We start from the raw sequence: 24210 nt of genomic DNA on the forward strand, positions 1-24210 counted from the left end.
TGCCTAGAGATAGGGCTATAGGAAGAGATGGAATGCAGCAGAGGATGAGGAAACCCTTGGGATGATGGAAATTTTCTGAACCTTGATATTCTCCTTCAAAACTCACTATACTGTACACTTTCAATTCCTGTTCTGCTATTAAGATACTGACCTAAGACAGACCTGTTAGGTAGCAGCATGTTGAGGAAGTTTCCTGTATAAAGGATTTTATTTCTCCTCTAGGGAAAAGAATTCATTTGCTGGAGGGTGGGATTTATCAGAAGTCTGAGGAGAGTGGCAAAGTTTTGAAATGGGAGACCTATATGACCAGAAAAATAAGGATAGGCTGACTATAAAAGGTCCATTTGAATGTGTACAGGTATCCATTACCTCTTTTTAAACTCCCTTTAGCAGCACATGATACTCCCCTGCAGGGAAAGAGAAAAGAGCTGGATTCCTATGAGTTTGGTAAGATGGGCCCAAAAAATATACATGGAGGAGATGCACTAGGTAGAATAATGGCCTGTAAAAATACATGTCTCCTAATCCCTGGAACCTGTGAATACGTTACCTCAGATGGTAAAAGGGATCCTATAGATATAATTATATTAAATCTTTAAATGGGGAGATTTTTCTGAATTATCTGCACAGGCCCAATTAATCATAAGGGTCCTTATAAACGAGAGACGGTGCAAGGACAGTCATAGGAGAAAGCATTAGAGTGACACAGCATGAGAAGACTCAAACAACCACTGCTGGCTTTGACAACGGAAGGGAGCACAGCCCAGGAAATGTAAGCAGCCTCTAGAGGCTGGAAAAGGCAAAAACATGAATCCTCTTCTAGAGACTCCAGAAGGAATAGACTCACTAACATCTTAGTTTTAGCCCAGTGAGATCCATTTGGAAATTCATACTTTCAGAACTATAAGATAATTTGTGTTGTTTTAAGCCATCAAATTTGTGCAATTTGTTACAGCAGTCATAGAGAACTAATATAGTAGATTAAGCAAGTTTTTCTAAAAAGACTGTTGTATCTAGGATGAATAAGGAAATTAAATGAAGGAGACAGCTAATGGGTGAGGAGAAGAGAGCGCCATGACAGCAAGGAAGGAGGAGATACTGTAGTAGACATGGTTTTTTTAGTTTTGCTGAAAAATGCTTGCTTTTAAATAATAAAGCCCTTTGGTATTTTTTAAATAACTTTTTTTAAAAAGAGGGCGGATGCCCAAAACAGCCCAAAAACAGTGAGAGAGGGCAAGAAGACTAACAAAATTTTACTATTTTATATGCTTATCACGAGCAGGAAATGTTTCTTACTCATCTTTCTATCCCAAATACCTAGCATAATGCCTACACACAGTCAGCATGTAATTAATATTTGAGGAATAGAAGAATGCATGTTTTTAAATATCACTCTTACAACAAGCTGCTCCTGAAAAGCAGACAGTAGATATAAAACCTGAGGCCTACACAAGAAAGCTGAATTACTAAGGGCACAAAGTGAGAAACAGAATTCAAAGGAATGAAAGACCTGACTTCCCACCTCATCCTGGATATCATATGCTACCACTTTGAGGAAAATCACCAAATGAAACTTTAAAATAACTTAAAACGATCTTCAAGATTCCCATACTTTGATTCTGCACATAATTCCAAAAAAGTGGAAAAGGTGTAGAGGTTGGAAATCTAAATGAGTATGTATTTGTTAAAGGTTTTTATACATAGTAAGTATATCGGAAATGTTCTCCACTTCTTGTCTTCTATCCCAAAAGCAGAAGTTGTAAGAGGTGATACGGTGAAAATATATAATTTATCTGCCCACCCAGCAATATTTTCCTGAGGGTAACCACCCCTCTCCTATTCCACATGGTGTGCTCATCAGGTTGCTCGCCTCTCACCAAACTTCCCCATCTCCAAGGCCAAAGTATATGACATGAGTCAATAAAATCCATACCAAAGACTTTCTGCTGGAACCAGTAGAAAAGATTGTCTCTCGCTCAAAGAAAATGAAGTTGGAGCTGCTAACAGCCCACACAAGGATAAAGCAGAAGCAAGAGATGAAGACATAGATTTGATGAATTATTTAATCCCTGGATCCAGCTGTGTCTCAAGACAGAGTCACCAAACAAGTTCCCTCCCTTATCCTTTTAGGTTTTGTTTGTTTGTTTACTACTTTAAAGTTGACTATTCTCAGTTACAACAGCAAGAACACTAATTTAAAAGAGCAAGAAACAACTGTCTCTACAACTTAAGTATGATATACAGGCCAAGCTAAGCTACTGTTTCTTTAACCATGAGTGGAGGTGTTCATAAAGCATAGTTATGACTCCTATCTTTTTCATGTCTAAACTTCTTAGTAGTGTTCAAAAGAGAAGAAAGTCTTTTATAGAATGTGGAATCTGAACCTTGAAAATGTTTAAGAAAAAACTAGATGGCTTTATACCAAAGATTTCTGCATTAGATGGAAAATGAGATCCTTGATCGCTCAGGTCCCATCTAATTAAAACCTTCTACATTGTATTTATTTTCTTTTGCAGAGTTATCCACAGTCAAAGAATCTCAGAGCAATACAGATGCACCATAATTCTCCCTAATTCATGACACATTCATATGCATATGAAAAACCCAAAGTCAAGTCCCACCTCACAAACAAGTTTTTCTCAGTTTGTAGAACAAGCAGTCAGAGTGAAAAAGAGAGAAATGTTTATGTTCCCCCCAAATCAAAGATAAAAAATAATAATTTTCAGAATCCATTATTAACTTCTAGGCTACAGGTAAAAATATGAAATTAAACAGTATAATTAAATAATAAAGGGATTCTAAAAAATTACTTTAGCATAGAGAAGTGAAATGGTTTGCTAATTATGAGGGGGTACCCAAACAAAATTTATTTATATAAAATTGTGTATTCATTCTTAAATGTTTACACTTCAGGCACCTTCAAAGGACTCTCTTCTCCATTTGACGCAACACACCTATTGAGATGTTTTCTTTTTTTCCACTGCTCAAAAACAGATTTTGAATTCATCTATTTTAATGCCTTTTAGTGCTTCTGCTGTTTTTTGTTTCACCTCTTCCACGTTGGCAAAATGTTTCCCTTTGAGGACTTCTTTCATCAGAAAACAAAAAACAGTCACTCAGGGCAAGATCAGGTGAACCGGAAGGTGGGGCACGGGGGCTGCGCAGTTTTTGGTCAAAACCTGCTGAACACTCAGCACGGTGTGGGCAGGTGCGCTCATAAATCACCCATCATGAAATGGGCAAACACACTGCAAGAGTCTTCCAAAAAAAATTCACTGAGGCCAAACAGCCTCTCACAACAACGCCAGCTGGTGCACTGATACACTCGGGTTCCTAGAACACTCACCTAAGGCTGGGAGAAGCCTGTACTACAAGGGGCCCACTCTCCAGAAGATGATTCTGTTGTTTTGGGTTTTTTTTTTAAGGGAGATCCCCCCTCATATACATACACTCAAACCTTGTTAATCGTGGCATTTCAATTCAAATTTCTATATGAAAAAGTCCTTATTCCTTATAAATTGCCAGCAGCTTACCTTGCTTCTTGTCTTGACTTTTGATTTGCTCTTCTGTTTTCTTTTCAACTTCTTCTTATTTAAAATTTTCTTATTCCTAAAAATGTAAAAAACATGGAAAAATTATGAAAGTCCACTTAGAACATACAAAGCTATTAAAAACAGGTACTTCCAAAATAGACACTTGAATATTTATCCTATAACATTACTTTCTATGAAACAATATACTCTAGATATACATATAAGATACTACTATATAATGTAGATATTGAGGTGAGATAACAAAATACTGGATAGGTAAGAAATACACATGAAATGATTAAAAATTTGAATTCTGCAAATGCATTTATAAAATTAAAAAAATTTTAAAGGCATCAAATGGTGGTTTTTAAACTTTTTTCAACTAGTCAAACATTACAGCATAAAAGCAGTCATAGACAACACATAAACAGATGAGCACAGTTGTATTACAATACGACTTTATTTCTGGACATGGAAATTTGAATTTCATACAATTTTATAACATTTTCTTCTTTTTATTTTTCTAATGCTTTAAAAACATAAAAACCATTCTTAGCTCAGAGACCATACAAAAGCAGGAATTGTACTGATTTGGTCTGTGGACTAGTTTGTTGACTCTTGGTCTAGAGAATATTTTGATAAACAGGCTCATGTCAGAAAGAAAAAATATATTAATTAATAGTATACAATACAGATAAAACTATTCAAAACATCACTATGCTTATACAAATAAGCACTCTAAAACTATCTGCTTTTTCTTCTTGCAAAGATTAACTCCTGACTTCTACCTCTCTAAAGTAAGATACTAGATAGAAGCAAGCCACTGCTCTTCCTTCAAAATCTAGACTAACGTAAGAAGCTGTGGAAGCAATTAAGGACTAGATGAACTAAAAGTCCAGAGATGGAAAAGTACTTCCAAGAGTGAGCCCAGATCATTGGTATATTCTTCCAAGGGGACATTTACAGAGTTTGGGTACAAGTGAGAATTGAACTTGGCTTAAATAGACATACTCTACAAAATAAAGAGAAACCAGAAACTACTGGAGCTTTAGACTACTTGCATGGGTTAGAATGACAGACAGGAAATCTAGAAAAGCCCCAAATATGTGGTCACTTTTCCCAATGTTAGATCTGCTTAGTGCTGGGGCAGTGATGAAGGACAAGGAGGTTAGGCCAACAGGTCAGAGTCAATTTCCCATAGTCTCCTAGTGCTTAGAAGACAGAATCCCAGTAGAGGGATAAATCGACTCACTCCTTGAATGGACTGAGGTAGTCAACACAAATATTTCCTTATCTGTGTAATACAGCAAAGGACAAACCTCTCTAGAAAAAAATAACTGTTCTTTTACACAAAATATTAGGCCCACAAGAGACATCAAAAAAGCAAAATAACGTGACAGATAATCAAGAGAAAACAGACAACTCGGCAGACTCAAGATAAACCAGACACTAAAGTTAGGAGGCAAGGACTTGAAATAGATACAAGGATTTTTAAATAATAGAATAAAACCATGTAATTTTCAACAGGATCTTATTTAAAAGCCAAGTAGATTTTCTTAAAAAGTAAATATCTGAAATTAAGAACTTGTCAGCTAATTTTAAGAGGAGAAGAAACTCAAGGAAAAGAGGATTCAAGGATTTGCTGACAGGCCAAGAGAAAATACCTAAACTCAAGCACAAAGAAAAGAATGGATGAACAAAACAGACAGTAGAGATATGGGACACAGTCACATGGTCTCACTTTTATGTAACTAGAGTCCAAGACAAAGAGAGGAAAAAAAGAATGGAACAAAAGTGCTATGTGAAGAGATAATTCCTAACAATTTTACAAAAATAAAGAAAGAAATCCCAAGATTTCAGGGAAATTTCAAGCAGGAAAATGTTCACTTCAGCACACCAAATTCTAGGCACAAACTGCTGAATGAAAGAGTAAAGAAAAAATCTTAAGAGCACCCAGAGATAAAAATATACACTCAAAGGAACAACAATATGATTAATTGCTTCCATTTTCTGTATTGAAAAGTGAGAGGGAGTGGGGAGGTGGCAACCTAGCAAACTTAAATCACATACCTATCAAAAATATCATTTAAAAATGACAAAAATAGAGATATTTTTAGACCCTCAAAAGCTGATAAAATTCACTATCAATATACCAACACTATATGAAATACAAAAGGAAGGTCTTCCCTTAATAATTGCTATGGTGACTGAAGGAGACTTGACTTTGAGTGATAAACACACAATACAATATACAAATAATATAATATTATAGCGTTGTAAACTTGAAAACTATATAATTTTATTAACCAATGTCATCTCGATAAATTCAATTAAAAATAAAATGTAAAATAATAATTATTTCAAAATATTAAATAAAAGAACACAGAATAAACTGTAAAAGGACTAAAGAAGATACCATATTTTGTGGAATATAATGGGCACATTTTTGCCCAAATTTTTGAAGGAAAAATAATGATGAACATTATACATGGGTATAATGATTATATACCATGGGCATAAAAATCCCATGTATTATATGCACAAAACTGTGGGCGCGCATTATACACAGCAAAACATGGTATATCTTGAACACACTCTGACCTCCCAAAAATACAAATCTTTGACAAAGTAATTTTTAAGGCTAGAAGTAGTTAGTATTACAGACGAGCAGATCATTTCATGATGTTATAAAAGGGACAAATCAAAGGAAAACATAACAACCCTAAATTTAATGCACCTAATAATACCATAACTTCAAAATATATGAAGCAAAGTTGAAGAAATATGAGAGAAAAACATTCATAAAAAGCCATATTTTAACATATATCTTCTAACTGATAGAACAAAGAGGACAAAACAGCATGGATATAGAAAAATTTTTAAACATAATTAATTTGACCTAATTGACACAAATAGAAAAACACAGTCAGCAACTAAAGAATGTACAATTTTTTTCTAATGCATGGTAGAATACTTACCCAAACTGACAATGTGCGGACACAGACCAAGTCTCAACAAATTCACAAGGACTGTGATCACAAGAAAATTAAACTGGAAACCAACAGAAAGAAAATTAAGAAATTCCCAAATGTTTGGAGGCCTAAAAACCAGATTTCCAAATAAACAATGGGTAAAAGAGCTAAAATAGAAAGTTACAATGGAAAATAGAAAATATTTTCATTTAAATGAAAATGAAATATGACCTATCAAAATTTGTGGAATGCCCCCCGAAGTAGTGCTTAGGGGAAATATATAGCTTTTTGCAAATACATAAATGTATATACCGAAAAATAAGTTTGAAAGTAAATTATCTAGGCTTACAACTTAAGAAGCTAGAAGGAAAAGAGCACACTAAATGGAAAGAATGCAAAAAGAGGAAAATATAAAGTAAGAGCAGTTATCAATGAAATAGAGAGCAAATATTTAATAGAGAAAATCAAAGAGTCAAAACTGGCTCTCTGAATTTTATGAATTTGACCCAAAGGTAAGGGAAGTAAAGGCAAAAGAAACTAACAACAAAACAAAGAGCCAACTGCCCAAATAAGAGACGATATTTACAAACAACAGAACAGACAAAGGTTTAAAATCCAAAATATATAAATAACTCATAAAACTCAACAGGCAAATAAACAATCCAATTAAAAAGTGGACAAAGCACCTGAACTGACACCTCTCCCAAGAACACACACAAATGGCCAACAAGTATATGAAATACGTTCAATCCCTCCAGCTATTAGGGAAATGCACATCAAAACTACACTGAGACACCACCTTACACCTGTTAGAATGGCTATTATCAACAAGACAACTAATAACAAGTATTGGAGAGGCTATGGAGAAAAGGGAACCCTCGTTCACTGCTGGTGGGAATGTAGGCTGGTACAGCCACTATGGAAAACAGCCTGGCAGTTCCTCAAAAAATTAAGAATAGAGTTATCACATGACCCAGCAATTTCTCTCCTGGGTATTTACTCCCAAAAACTAAAAAAACATTTATTTGCAAATTGATATATTTGCACCCCTATGTTCTTTGCAGTATTATTTAAGGTTGGCCAAGACATGGAGACAACCAAAGTGTCCTTTGGGAGAAGACTGGATAAAGAGGATGTGGTACATATATACAATGGAATAATACTCAGCCATAAGAAAAGATGAAATACTGCCATTTGTGACATGGATAGACCTTGAAAATATTATGCTAAGTGAAATAAGTCAGTTAGAAAAAGCTAAGAACCATATGATGTCACTCATATGTGGGATATAAAACTGAAGCTCATGCACATAGACAACAATGTGGCATTTGCCAGAGGAAAGAGGTGAGGAAGGTGTCAGGAGTGGAAGGGACCTAATATATGGTGATAAAGATGGTTTGACTTTGGGTGGTGTGCACACAGTGTAATATGCAGATCTTGTATCACAGAAAAGTATACTTCAAATGTATATGATCCTATTAACCAACGATACCCCATTAAATTTAATAATTATTTTTTAAAAACTGGTCTCTGAAAAGATTAGTAAATGCAATAAACTTCTAGTATGATTGGTCAAAAAAAAAAATAAAGCTACAAATTACCCATCTGATAAATATGAAGGGGGATGTCACTATAGATATGCCCATAATTTGTATAACTTAAATAAGGTGGAAAAATTTCTTGAAAAATATAACTTCCAAACATTAAACAAGAAAAAATACAGTATCTGAATAGACATATCTGTTACAGACACTGAATCCTAATCAAAACCTTCCCACAAAGAAAATTCTAGATTTAGATAACTTTGCTAGTGAACCCCTCCAAACAATATTGATCTTAGACTAACTCTTCCTAAGAATATAAAAAGAAAAAAACATTTACCAAATCATTTTACGAAGCCAAAACCTAAAACGGGTATTTCGAAATAAGGAAATTTCAGGCCAGTATCTCCCATGAACATAAAATCAAAAATACTACATAGCCCAAAAGTGGAAACAACCCAAATGTTCATCAATTAAGGAGTGGATAAACAAAATGTGGTACATCCATTTAATGAAATATTAGTTAGCCACAAATAGGAATGAGGTAGATGCACGCTACAATATGGATGAAGCTTAAAGACATTATGCTAAGTGAGAGAAAAAAAGGCCATGAAAGATCACAAATTGTATGGTCCCATTTACATTAAATGTCCAGAGAGAGAAATCCATAGAAACAAGAAGTTGATTAGTGGCTGCCGGGGGCTATGGAAAGAAGAGGAGTGACTATTAATAGGTATGGAATCTCTTTTCTGGGGTAAAGAAAAATGTCTGCTTGCACAACTTTGTGAATATACTAAAAACCACTGAGTTGTATACTTTTAAAGGTATACTTTATATTTATGTGAACTATATCTCAATTTAAAAAATATGAGGAAAAAAGCCATCAATCTAAAAATAATCTCAATGTCTAGACACATAAAAAGGAAAACAGGCAAAATGAAAAATCCAATTGATGCAATTCAACATAATACCAGAATAAGGGGGGGAAATATGATCATTTCAATAGGAGCAGTAAAAGTATTTTCTAAAACTCAACAACTATTTGTGATGACATGCCTCAGTAAGCTAGAAAAAGAAGTTACTTAATCTAATAGAGACTACCTACAAAAACCTAGAGCTAACATTTTACTTAATTATACTCAATGATGAAAAATTAAATACTTCCACTAAGTACAGGGGAAAAACCACAAGGATATATACTACCTCTATTTAATACTGCACTGGACGTCTGTAAGTCATAATTGGTTGAAAGGAAAGAGTAAAGCACTTTTATCTGCAAACAGCAACTATATAGAAAATGAAAAATAATCCTCAAATAAGGTATTATTAAAAAGTAAATTATCAGTTTGTTCATTAGATTCCACATATTAGTGAAATCACATGGTATTTGTCTTTGTCTGACTGACTCATGGACATGGGCAATAGCGTGGTGATTGCAGCAGGAAGAAAAGTATAAGGGAGTTAAATAGTAATGGAAAAAATATAATAATTTTTTTAAAAACAACAGACAGATGAATTGCTTTGCTGAAAACTTACAGGGTCTTAAGGGTTAGCTGCAACACTTTTTCTAGTCTTTCCCCCAATGCCTACATACATGTATCCAATAAATATCTTTTAATACATAAAAAAGTGAATTATCAATATCACTAGAAACACCACCAATTTTTAAAAATCAGCTAATTTAAAAACCACTAAAAACAACTATGTATATGGTACATATACACAATGGAATACTACTCAGCTGTAAAAAAAATGTTTACCCTTTGCAAAAGCATGAATGGACCTGGAAACATCATGCTAAATGAAATCAGCCAGTCAGAGAAAGACAAATACCATATAATTTCACTCATATGTGCACTCTAATGAATAAACTGAACTAACAGGAAAATAGAAACAGACTCAGAGAGAGCAGGCTGACTGACCCTCAGGAGCAGGGTGAAGGGGGTTAAGGACAAGGGACTCAGGGACATGGACAACAGTGTGGTGACTGTGGGGGACAGGGGGTATAAGGGAGATAAATGATAATAGAAAAAATATGTAATTTATTATAATAAAAGAAAAAAGAGCCTAAAAGAATGGTTGCTGGATTTACCCATATGTTTGCAGTAGGCTAATACAGAATGAAGCTTCAATATTTAGACTGAAAATAAATTTTTAATGTTTGCCTCACTGATCAAAAAGTGTATATTAATAGATTCATAAATAAAAATTAATACTTATGTCCCATTTTATAGTTGAAAAATATCTTCCACAGCTATAGAATTCTTCAGCAAGTGAATGACATCCATTCCAATTGACCAGAATACTGGGAACACACTATGTAAGCAATAAATGTGTAGGGTTTGCTCTCATAAAAAAATAAACAAACAAATAAACAATAAAACCACTATATGTAAACTGAAGCTTTTCTATAGAAGTAAGGCTTACTTCTATGTAATTAATGTAATGATATTCTCCTCATTGTGTTCAAGCATCACTGAATAAATTAGGGAGGAATAGTCCTGTGATTACTAAGTAGAAAACTTTTATTTACTTAACCTAGCTTAATAATTAATAACAAGAAAAGAGATTTTTAACAGTTTAAGTTGATCTAAGGGAAAGATGCAAACTGATTCCCTCTATATAGCCTCAGTCTCTATCTTATTTGGAAATCCTCACGTGGGGGTGGGGGGTAAGAGTAAAAACTATAAATAAATTTACAGTTGCAGTGGGCAGAAGAGCCTAAGAAAAAGGGGAAAATAAAAGATAAGGAAAAAGAGGGTGGGAGTAGAGAGTAAGAAGAGGAATCTCTGATAAGTTATGACTTCCGACCATGCCTCATGCAGATTTATACCATAAAGTACACATAACTAAGTAGGTGAGGAAAACTCAAGCCATGAAGCAACTGTATTTAGTAAGAGCTAGCAAATTTTTATTTCTTATTACTAAACTAAAGTAAAATGTACCTTGGTTTGGACTCCCTCAGAAGCAAACCTGATTCAAGGATTCGGGTCAAAGTAGTTGTTTCACAAGGTCCACTGGTAGGAGCAATCAGAAGTGATACAGGGAACACAGTCAAGAAAGAATGAGTTATTAAGCTAGCTACCCTGAGACGGGCAACCAGAGCATGATCCTACTGGAGAACTCTGGTAGATGATTTAGAACATGACTCAGTTATCCCAACCAGAGGATGAAAAAAATGCGGTACTTATCTACCAACTCCTCATCCATCACTGGTTGAAAGCCTTTCTGAAGGCATAGATCAACCTTTTAGCATTTCTGGCTTGCAATGCACACAGCCCAAGCATGTCTCTATGGCCAGTAAGAAAGCTCTCAGGCAGAAAGTCCTAGATGTAATGAGACAGCATGGAGATAAATGTCAAAGACATATTGCTAGGACACCAAGAACACCCACTACAGTGCCTTCTATCCAAAAGATAAATTAATCTTTGTCTCCTTCCTCCTTCTCTTGAAACAGTAATTTCTAGATTTTCTACTACCTTCTCAATATAACCTCCATTCACCTTCCCACTGAAATCTTACTTCTCCCTGCCTTCTGCCAAAGGTAGGAATGAGTAGGTTTTAAGTTATTATGATCTCTTAATGCCAACTTCAAGAAAATGTCTGACTTCTGTTTAGCTGACGTACAGAAATAGAGGCAGGTTGCAAGTAATACTATATTCATGAGGAGTCTTTGAATAGACTGAACATAATGCTACATTGGAACACAGCCATACTCATCTGTTTACACACTGCCTATGGTGCTTTCAAGCTGTAACAACAAAGTAGAATAATCACAACACAGACCATACTGCCTGCAAAGCCTAAAGTATTTAGTATCTGGCCCTTTACAAAGTTAAGTTTGCTGACCCCTCACCCTTATCGAGCAGTCTCATATGTGTATAACTGGATTCCAAAAAGGAAATAAGAGACTGGGTTTGAAATAATATCAGAGGAAATAAAGATCAAAATGTGCCAAATTAAACAAAAATTAACATCACACAGATGTAATAAGTTCAAGGAACACCAAACATGGAATATACACATAAAAAATATTTAAGCACATTATAGACCAATTACTAAAAATCAAAGACAAGGAGAAAAATCTTAAAAGCATCAAGAGAAGTAATTCTGGTTCCAGTACAATGGCACAAACCCAAATACAGCCTATTTTTCCCACTGTTTACAACTAAAAACTGAACAAAAAACAAAACAAAAGAGAAAGGGAGGGAGGGAGGGAGGAAGGGAGGGAGGAAAGAGTGGGAGGGAAGGAAGAGGGGAGGAGGGAGAGACAATTACTTGAAAACTCTGAAAATAAGAAAAAAAAGCAGATTGAGGAGGAGAGTCAAACTTGGAAAAACGACCCACAGTTAAAGTACGCTTCCCATTCTGGTTATTTTTTTTTCCTTTTTCTAACAGCTTTGCCTGAGGCCAGGAAGCAATCACTCCATAGGAGCAACAATCCAGAAATTAAAACTCCAAAAGAAACTATTTTCTGGCCACAGGATTTAGGGAAAGGGGCTCCTGCCAGCTAGAGAAGGGGGAAGAAATCCTGGAAAGGAGAAAGAAATTCCCTAATTCTGCCTACAACACAAGTCTTGGGCTTACTGTGGAGCTGTACAGATATGGGACAGACCCCTACACACACAGCAAAGGCTCTGAGAACTGAACTGAGATCTGAATCACCACCACCCACAGGAGGCAAGACCAAATTTGCCATCTGAACCTAAGTGGGTTGATAATCTGCTAAAAGAAATGACAAAAACCAACATTCTCCAGAAAATTATGATATACCCCAGAGTTTATAAAACATACCATTCACAACATCCAACATCCAATTCAAAATTCTCACAATGCAAAACTCAAGAAAAAGGTGATATATTTCAAGGAAAGAAACAACAGGTGTCAACCCTGACATGATCCAAATGATGTAATTATCCACCAATACCTTTAAAGCAACTACTGTAAGTATGCTCTATCCAGTAAAGGAAAACACACTTCAAATGAATGGAAAAAAACTTCTCAGAAGACAAAAAGAAATTACTTTAAAAATGAATGTAAATTTTGAAACTGAACAATATGTGAAATAAAACAATTCGCTGCATGGGCTCAATAAGAGAATAGAGATGACAGTGAAAAAGGTCTGGAAACCTAAAATGGATCAATAAAAATTATCCAATCTGAATAGCAAAGAGAAAAAATATTAACAAAAGTAAAAATGAACAGTCAGAGACTTGTGGAACAATCTCAAAAGTTTTATCATGTTACTGGAATCTTGAAAGCTGGAAAAAAAAAAAAAAAGAAAGAAAGAAAAAAAAACCCACCACCACTAGGGCACAATATTTTAAGAATAATGCCAAATTTGGTGAACGACAAATTTCCAGATCTAGAAGCTGAGCAGTGTCCAAAGAGGATAAAACTCAAAACAAAATGACTTGACAGATCAAATCAAACTGCTAAAAATCAAAAACAAAATATTCTTGAAAGCAGGTAGGGAAAGATGACACAATATAGAGAGGGAAATATGATCAAATTACTAAAAGCTTCTCATCAGAAATCATAATGGCGAAAAGCTACTGGAACATCATTAAAATACTAAAAGGAAACAAGTGTCTACTGAGAATTCTATATCCACTTAAAATATACTTCAGGAATAAAAGCCAAATAAAGACATTCTCAGATGAAGAAAATCAGTTTGTTTCTGCAAGAAATTCTGAAGTACTTTAGGTTGAAAGGAAATGTAGCATCTTCAGGATCAAGGAAGAACAACAGGAATAAAAAATATATAAGTAAACATAAAACACTACTTTTTTCCATTACGTTCTTTAAAATATGTATGACTGTCGACAAGAAAAACTATAATTGTATGTTGAGGTTTTCAAAGTATGTAAGCATAACACGAAAACTGTAACATGTGGGGGGGGGGAGGCAGCAGAAGTAAAGTAAAGGATCTATATGATTGCAAGGTTTCTCCATTTTAAATAATGCAGTACAATAGTAAATCTAAAAAGACTGTGAAAGGTTTTAAATATATATAAATATAAATCCTCAGGGCATTAAAAAACAAAGATAAAGCCAAAAAGGCTTTATATATAAATATAAATTATGTAAATATAAATATAAATCATTAAAAAAACAAAACAAAAAAAAGCCCTGGCTGGTGTGGCCCAGTACGTTGAGTGCCCGCCTGTGAATCAAAGGGTCACTGGTTCAATTCCCAGTCAGGGCACATGCCTGGGTTGCAGGTCAGGATCCCAGTAAGGGGTGTGTGACAGGCAACCACACACTGATGTTTCTCTCCTTCTCTTTCTCCTTCCTTCCCCCTCTCTCTAAAAAATAAATAAATAAAACTTTTTTTTTTAAAGCTGCCAAAACCTTTACAAAAAAGGAAATAATAATACCAGTACAAGAATAAACTCTGCACCTCACGTACTCAACCGTAAACCTACTTTTGCCCTACCTTGTATAGAGAGCATCCAAATTTGTGGAATGCACTACAGCAATGTTTAGATGAAATTTCGTAACTTTAAATACTTATGTTAGAAGCAATTAAAAATCTATAATCAATGACAATGAGTTAAGATTCTAAGTTAAGAAACTAGAAAAAATAGCAAAGCTAACTCAAAGTAGAAGTAAACTATAATGAAAGAAAAGTCAATAAAATAGAAAACAGATGAATAATAAAGAGTGTTGGTTCTTTGAACTTATAGATAAAATTGACAAATTTCTAACTAGGCTGATGAAGAGAAAAAGAGAAAACTCCCCCAACCTAAGGGATGAAAAAGAAATGAGCACCACAGATCCCCCAGACATTAAAGGATAAGGAAAGAATGTTATGAATGACTTTGTACCAAAAATTTCAACAATTTAGATGAAATGATGAAATGGTAAATCTCTCCAAAAAAAAAAAAATACAGGTTACCAAAACTGACATGAGAAATAACAACAACAACAAAAATATCTGATTATCCCTATATCTATTAAAGAAACTGAATTTGTCAAAAACTTCTCTAAACGGAAATTCCAGGACCAGATGGTGTCCCTGGTGAATTCTAGCAAATATCAAGAAGAAGTAAGACCAATCTCATGCAAACTTTTTAAAAATACAGGAGGGGGTATTACTACCCAACTCATTTCATAAGACAAAGATAACTGTAACACTAAAACCTGACAAAGATATTACCAAAAACCAAGAAAAAATTACAGACCAATATACTTCATGAATATAAACCCAAAAATTCCTAACAAAATATTACCAAATCAAATTTAACAATGCATCACATAAAAGAAGGTTTTATTCCAGGAATGCAAGGTTAACTGAACATTCAAAAATTAGATTTTATTTCTCTTAATACATGATTATTTCAATAAATGCAGAAAAAGCATTTGACAAAATTCAACACACATTTATAATAAAAACTATCAACAAGGTAGGAATAATAAAGAACTTTCTCCAACTGGTAATGGCCATCAAAACACCTTTAGGTATCATAATTAATACTGAAAGACTAATTTGTAGTTGTTTCTTCTTCATATTAGGAACAAGAAATAAATTTTTCAGCATTCTATTCAGCATTGTTATGGAAGTTCTTATAATTAAAATAAAGGTGGGAGAGTGCATGGGGTATCTGGAGATCAGAAAGAATGAGAATATGATTATACAGTACATCCCAGAGAATCTACAAAACAACTGTTAAAATTAATCCACAGCATTCACTATAGACCACCTATTACACTAGGATTCCCTTGCTTCAAATAAAGCTCCTCCAAAACCTGGTTAGTCTGATTTCCTGGAGAAACTTTCCAGAGGAAGTAAAGCAGAGCAAAATACAATCCCTACACACACTGGTTTCCAGGCCAAAACTTAGTCACAACCTCTTCTCTGCTAGCCATTCTAGATTCCCTCCATATTTGCTAGCATTTCTGCTGGTCCAGGGGGCTGTTTTCATGAAGTGGTCATCAGGCCTTTCTCGTATCTATCTACCATCAAAACTGCATAAGGAAGTACCAAGAGACACCTAACAGACCTTCCGTCTGCCAAAACCCCCTGATCCATTGTAAAGCAGTAGCCCCATCTCCCCCAGATAATTAGGTACATTATGCCTGTCAAAATGGTGACTCCAGTCCTTGGAAAAGGAATGCCAAGTCCTAGCTGTTGCTGTGCCTTAAAGTGTAACAGGATTCTTGTATCTTCTAGTGGAAATGATTCCCTTCTGAGAACCAGGACTTCTTAATCCTTGGTGCTCAGAGCTAGAGGAAAAGGAAGCATAAATTCCCCAGTGGATCACCGAGAGTGATGCTATTTGGAACCACTCCTATTTCCATGTGTTCTTCCTACTGGGAACACTGGAAGATGGGACCTCATCTTTGCACACTATCCTGTCTAAACTCCAGGGTAACATCATCAGCTGTGCCATCAGAAGATTGTTTTGCTGCTCTAGTGTTAAAAGCTTGTAAGTGGAGTGATGCATGATGGTAAAACGGATCCCATGGATCCTCTCTTACTAGATATAAAGTAGGTCCCTTACCCTGAAATGCTATTATGTGGACCTTGTGCTGGTGGATCAAATACTCTGTAAGCCCTGAATCAGTGGTACTGGCTAAGCACCTGCAAGCTGGAAAGGCAAACTCATACTCAGAATATGTGTCAAATCCAGTCAAAATGAATCATGGTCCTTTACAAAACATAGGACTGCATGGCTACTGTCAGGCTGGACATTCAGCAATTCAGTTGCTAGATCAGTAATGATAAAAATCCATTATTGGGCCCTTGGACAGCCAAACACCAGTAATTTTCCTGCAACACTCATAGGCCAAAAGAAATACCTAACAGTAGTGTTAAGTAATTAGATCCAAATAATAAGAATTTACATTCTAACAACTTGGCCATTTGAAAACATAACACACATAAATTGAAAGAAAAATATTTTTATTTCATTCTTAAGTGTAAACTACAATTACTGTAAAATATTAGGACATGTGCAGCTTCCAACTTGGAGTCAGACTGAACATGCCACACTCCTTTCCTGTTCCACACTGATTTTTCTGCATTACTTGATTTGTATTATAGCAACTAACAGCAATTTTTTGAAAAGATATGACATCTTCAAAAGGAATGTAGCATGACCTAATGTCAAAAATATGAACTACCTCAAGCTAGTAATTTGCAACAGATATTGCTCTGTTTCCTTTGAAATTCTGAAATATCCCATGGTACTCATGTGTGTCTGCTGTTGTGTTCTGGGGTGTCTCAGTGCACACTTTGAAGATTTGTGTGTCTGCGCGTGTACACAAGCACATACTTGGTCTCTTTCCTCTTAGCAGGCTAGCATCTCCTAATGGGTTTTCTTGTAACTTACCTCTAATTATTTGTTTGACGATAGCAGTAGGGAAGAGAAGAGTAGATGGAGGTAGCAGAAGCAGTATAGTCTTCAAGAAACTACCCTCTAATCAGAAGAAGGCTGCTTCTGCAAGCCCAGAGAGCTTGGGATAATTTGGGGTTTCAAAGATTTTATGTGTATCAACTCTGATGTCCCATTCTAAGAGGCAGGGCCCCCATTCATTTCTAACTACAGCACAGACTTACTAAGACTTCAACCCACCCAGTAGCTCTGCTACACTTAAAATTAAGTCTTGGGCCTAATCCTTAGCTTTTTCTTTCTTTCTACAAAATGCTAAAGAAATCACCTTTTTCATTTTAGCCCCTGATAACCTTCAGCCTTTCATTGTCTGTCTCCAATCTATCAATGTCACTCACCAATAGACACCTATCACACTGTCCTTATAATTAATACTTTTCTAAAACCTCTCAAAAGCCTGAGACATTGTACCCACTAGTACATTTCCTTCTACAGGAATCCCATTCCTGTTCACCCCCTGTGAAAGTTTTAACAGTTGCACAGGGCATGCGAAGGGTTATCACTATCAGTGTTCCATCTATATAACCAGTAGGGGGTTCACACTGCCAGCCAGCCTGCAGATAATCTAACCCCCAAATGTCACGTCGAAGTCTATTCCTCAGACCACTTCTGGTACCACAGTTGTCTTGGGTTAGGTTCCCCAGGAAACAGACTCTGAAATGGAGATTTGCACACCCTAAGATTATTGAAGAACCCTCCAAATCGCCAACTGAGGGACGGCGAAGGAAGTAACACTGAACAGAGAAAGGAGCTGAATTGCAATGCAATCACAGGGAGGCCTCAGCCAATCCCATGAGGAGCTCTGGAGTTGGAATCTTCAAAATTATCCTGTCTTAGTGTAAAAGGGCCAGATTTTTACACCCTCACACAGAACAGGTTTTGCATACTATCTGATCCTGAAGAAGCAGCACAGCTTTGAGAAAAGCAGCCCTGTTGGCTAAGCAGAATGCCTGGAGAGAGAAGGCATGAGGGCAATCAGTTTTGGCTGCCAATATGCACAACAACTATGGGAACCTGTACCTGAACAGAGAGATCTGGATGGTGAACCACAGCACCTGCAACCTCACTACTGGACTATTATACCAATTTGGTTAATGAGGGGAGAGAATTAAGCACTTACCCTGCTTTCTTATGAGAAGCTACAGTTCATCACCAGCTGATGAGGGAAAACATTTCTTTGCAGAACAGAACCAGTCGATAAACACAGAAGAAATAATAGAATTATAAAAATCATCATTTTGAAACCCCTAATAAAATTATTGACTCAGACGAGGATTTTCAAAGGATGCTAAACCCATTAGGTGAAAGATATACACAGTGTGCAAAAGTTATTACCCGTGATTACTTGCTTATTGGAAATGGAAAAGGCACACATTTAAAGAAAAGAGATCTAATGGGTACCATCTTACCCAAGTAATTAGACTGAGCAGTATTAAACAGTGAGACAATCTGAAAACCTCTGATAGCCTCAGCCAACATCTGAATGGGATGCAATATGCAGTACCCGTGACTATATACAAAATATGATTGCCAAAAAATGTTTAGCCAAAACCTAATGAAGTTTTAAAGCCTAACTTCCACTTACAGAAAACACAGGGAAGGGAGACATAGAAATTAATAGTATCTGGGGTCCTATATTTAAGTAGCCAGATTTATAAGACATTATAGAAAAGGTAAAATATTGATGACAGAAAACTGATCTGCAATGGCAAGCAGTTAGGGGTAGGAGAAGGGAATTAATAAATGTTTTGAAGTGATGTATACTTAATCTGTATTTGATTGTGGTGATAGTTCTGAAGACCCTCCAAATGGAAACTTTTAAAAGGACAAATTTTACTTTCAAAGAAGAAGAACTAACACCTATTTCTCAAGCTATTCCAAAAAATTCAAAAAGAGGGAAGACTCCCAAACTCTTTTTACAAGGCTAGGATCATCTTCATTCTAAAACCAAGTAAAGACGTAACAAAGAAAGCAAATTAAAGGTCAATGTTTCTGATGAACATAGGTGCTAAAATCCTCAACAAAATATTGGCAAAGTGCATCCAGCAATACATTAAATAGATCATACACCATAATAAAGTGGGATTTATCCCAGCAATACAAGCATGGTAGAACATTCGCAAATCAATACATGTAATGCATCTCATAAACAAAATGAAAGACAAAAATTACATGATCATAGCAATAGATGTTGAAAAGCATTTGATAAAATGCTTACCCAAGTAATTATCTGCCAGCCAGCCTGCAGATAATCTAACCCATTTATGATAAAAACACTCAGCAAAGTGGTAATAGAGGGAGCATACCTAACCATACTAAAGGCCATATACGAGAAATCTATTGCCAACATCATACTGAATGGGCAAAAACTAAAACTGTTTCTCTTAAGATTAGGAACAAGACAAGAGAGCCCACTTTCACCACTCTTATTCAACATAGTACTGGAAGTTCTAGCCACAGTGATTGGGCAAGAAAAAGAAATAAAAGGCATCCAAATTGGAAAGGAGGAAGTAAAACTATCATTATTTGCAGTCGACATGAGCGTGTACACAGAAAACCCTAGAGCCTCCACCAAAAAACTCCTCGGCCTAATAAGTGAATGCGGCAAAGCAGCAGGATACAAAGTCAATATTCAGAAATCAATGGCGTTCATGTACACCAATAATGATTAATCAGAAGGAGAAATTAAGAAAAAAATCCCATTTACTATATAGCAACAGGAAAAATAAAGTATCTAGGAATAAATATAACCAAGGAGGTAAAAGACCTGTGCTTGGAAAACTATAGAACACTGAAGAAAAAAAATGAGGAAGCTACAAATAAATGAAAGCATATACCATGTTCATGGGTTGGAAGAATTAACATCATTAGCATGTCCATACTACCCAAAACAATCTATAGATTCCATGCAATTCCTATTACAATACCATTGGCACATTTCACAGATCTAGAACAAATATTCCAAAAATTTATATGGAACCAAAAAAGACCATGAATAGCCTCAGCAATCCTGAGAAAGAACAACAAAGTTGGAGGGATCACAATACCTGATATTAAGCTATACTATAAAGCCACTGTAATCAAGATAGTGGCATAAGGACACATAGATGAATGGACACAGAATAGAGAGCCAGGAAATAAACTCATGTCTCTCTGGTCAATTAACCTCGATAAAAGGGGTACGAGCATACAATGTCTCTTCATTAAACAGTGTTGGGAGAACAGGACTGGTACATGAGAAAAATGAAACTAGACCACCAACTTACATCATACACAAGAATAAATGGATAAATGGAAAGGACTTAAATACAAGTCATGATACCATAAAAGTCCTAGAGGAAAACATAGGCAGTAAAATTTCAGACATCCCACATACCAATATTTTTGTCAATATATCTTCTAGGGAAAGGGAAATAAAGGAAAAAATAAACAAATGGCACCACATCAAATTAAAAAGTTTCTGCACGGCTAAAAAACTATCATCAAAATGAGAAGGGAACAGACTATACGGGAGAACATATTTACCAATGATACTTTGGACAAGAGTCTCCAAAATATATAAAGAACTTACATGCCTCAACACCAGGAAGACAAACAATCCAATTAAAAAATGGGCAAAGGACCTAAATAGACGCTTCTCGAAAGAAGACATACAGATGCCCCAGAGAAATATGAAAAAACGCTCAATATCTCAAGCTATCAGAGATGCGAATTAAAACAACAATGAAATAACACCTCAGGCCTCTCAGAATGCCTATAATTAATAAATCAACAAACAAGTGATGGTGAGGATGTGGAGAAAAGGAAAGCCTAGTGCACAGTTGGTAGGAATGCAGACTGTGGAAAACAGTATGCAATTTCCTTAAAAAATTAAAAATGGAACTGCCATAATTATGACCCAGCGATTCCACTGCTGGGAACATATCCTAAGAATCCTGAAACACCAGTTCAAAAGAACTTATGCACCCCAATGTTCATAGGAGCACTATTTACAACAATCAAGTATTAGAAGGCAGCTTGAGTGCTCATCAGTAGATGAGTGGATCCAAAAACTATGGTACATTTACACAATGGCAAACTACACAGCAGAGAGAAAGAAGCCCTACTTTTTGTGACAGCATGGATGGAACTGGAGACTATTATGCTATATGAAATAAGCCAGTCAGTAAAAGACAAATACCATATGACTTCACTTATAACTGGAATCTAATGAACAAAATAAACTAACAAGAAAAATAGAACCAGAGACATGGAACCATGGAACAACTGTAGGACGGGAGGAGGCTGGGGGTGAATGGGGAAAGGAAGAGGAAAAGATTAATCCAAGAACCTGTATGAATGACTCATGGACAGGGACAAGGGAGAAGGGATTGGCTGTTGGCAAGCAGGGCAAAAGGTAAAAAAATTGGGACAACTGCAATAGAATAAACAATAATAAATAAATAAATACATACACACATAAATAAATAAAGGCAAATTTTACCATATGTAAATTAAACTCAATTAACCATACCCCTCCTCTAAAAACCTGAATGTTTATTCTGTTTTTGAATGAAACATTGAGACTATTTTGTTGATTTTTTTAAACAAGTATCTTAAAATGCAAAAGTATTTTTAAATTAACATTTTTATTTACTTTTAAGCCCAAAGGGAAGATTTTCTCTTAAGCTAGGAAGGTAATTCATTTCATATTTTGACCTACCAATATGACAACAGAATAGTTTTTGCATCAACATGTGTTGGTATAGGATCCCTTAGATGTAACAGCTACATGAAACAAATTAGTACCCACCCACAAATACAGATACGCATACACTGATTCAATTCCATACCACTTCCTAAAACACTCACTCCTATGATAGTTTCTTCGTTACTCAAAAACACCAATGTCTACTGAATAAAACCTAATTCTTTGCTGTTCAAGTTTCCCTGCCTTTTGGCCACAGCCTCCATTTCCAGAATGATCTCCCACTAGTCTCCCTTATAGCACCTACATTCCAGTTCTAATGGAATTCTTACCATCACCTCCACACAAACTGTGCTTTCTTACCTCTTGCTCATGCTTTTGGGCCACCCCAGAATGCTTTCCCTCTGTCATAATGCACTATGCTTTCTTTGTGATTTCATTTAACACTTTTAACAGTACCTGTCTTTGTATCTTTCACCTTCATCCAGACAATAAACTGAATCTAGAAACTTTGTCTTATAAATCTTTGTAGGGCCAATGGTTAGCACAAAGCAGTAATCCCTGAACATTTGTTAGGTTAATTGACTACGTAACTTCTTACAACCAAAACCCCAGGCATCTGAAAGATGGGCTCAGATACCATTTTTAAGAACAAAGAGATAAAGCGGCTGAAGGAACTTACTTTTAGCTAAGGAAAAAAAAAAAAAAGCAGCAATCCCCCCCACCCCCCCCACCACCCCACTTTAAGCATAATCTTCTCTATAGTTTCCACTAACATTGTTCTACCACTTCAACCTAACTCTATCACTTAGTCTATCAGTTCCCCCACCCCCCACCCCCCCATCACCTTCCTTTTTTATCATATGGTCAATGATTATCACCAAAAACCTTCACTTTCTTTTCTTTCTGACTTTCCATCACACTTTAACTTTAGAGCGGGGCGGGCAGCGGGGGGCGCGGGGGGGGGGCGGGGGGCGGGCGAGGGGAGTGCCGTGAAGAAAACTGCATTCAGTGCAAAACAGCTCAACTGTGATCCAGCACAGCTGTAAAAAACAAAAACAAACCAACAAAAACCCTGAGGCCTAGCCCCATCTCAGACAGTTCTGCTCTGCTCCTGCCGGTATGCTTTGCACTGCACTGGTCTGCCCCACTCCACTAGACAGTCTGCTTCACTCCGTTCCAGGGAGATAGCCTCAGTGTGCAGCTCAGACACGGACACACTGTCTCGGTTCTTCAGTGGAAAAGAAAAGTTCACTGGAGAGGGGCTGGCTTATATGGACGGGAGTCTCCGCCTCTGATCCCTGATTGGTCCATGCTCATGCAAATAAGGACTCCAAATCTCAACAGTTTGATTGGTCCAAAAGGCACTGTCCTGATGAGTCAGAAGAGAACTGCTCTGAATGGTCAGAGCTGCACAACTCTGATGGGATGGGGAAAGCCTCAATCCTACTGATTTAAATAGGATTCCAGGAAACCTTTGTTAAGGGCTGGCTCAGATGGCAGAAACACGGTACAGGCAGGCAGGTCAGCCCAGGTTTCTCCACAAAGGAGGGCAGTTTGCATGAGAAGTCCCTGTGCAGAGATGATCACTACGCTGCTCTTTTTGTTTTGTTTTTTTTTAATTTGAGCCCACACTTCATCTTTGAATCAACTAGTAGTTTTCCATTTGTCTCTAGAATGGAAAAACTTACAATATCATGCTGATTGGAATTTTAAATATGTGGTTTTAATAATGATCATCATAAAAACAACATCAGCAGCTAATTTACTAAGCACTTACATTTACAGGCACAGTGTCCTTTCAATACTGATAAGGTTACATATAAAGAAACATACCAAGGAATGCTAATTAACTTGCCCAATTTAAGACAGAAAAAGGCAGAACTAGGATTTGAACCAAGTCAAGTCTGCCTCCAGAGCAGATTTCACCACTGTGCTATGGTTTTTCCCAAGTGAAATGTTATACTGCCATTCACACACAGAACCAATCAAACATTTCTTTATTCATTTCCTGTACCATCCCTTTCCCCAACTGAATGTTCTAATTTTGATTGGTTCATTCATACAAAATACATTTAT

The 24210-nt window shown here is 36.1% G+C and overlaps 1 protein-coding gene across 10 annotated transcripts in view; it reads right to left on the minus strand.

Annotated features, from left to right (window-relative positions):
- Positions 1–24210, minus strand: part of MYCBP2 (MYC binding protein 2) — a 275901-nt gene that overhangs the window by 246444 nt on the left and 5247 nt on the right. For all 10 annotated transcript variants that reach the window (XM_054586458.1, XM_054586462.1, XM_054586453.1 and 7 more), the window contains exon 2: positions 3534–3609. In XM_054586458.1, the coding sequence (XP_054442433.1) occupies positions 3534–3609 (76 nt within the window). The remainder of the gene's footprint in view (positions 1–3533; positions 3610–24210) is intronic.

This window comes from Pteronotus mesoamericanus, unplaced genomic scaffold, assembly GCF_021234165.1.
Source record: "Pteronotus mesoamericanus isolate MK-2021 breed Mesoamerican mustached bat unplaced genomic scaffold, CSHL_Meso_final contig_94, whole genome shotgun sequence".
Taxonomy (NCBI): Eukaryota; Metazoa; Chordata; class Mammalia; order Chiroptera; family Mormoopidae; genus Pteronotus; species Pteronotus mesoamericanus.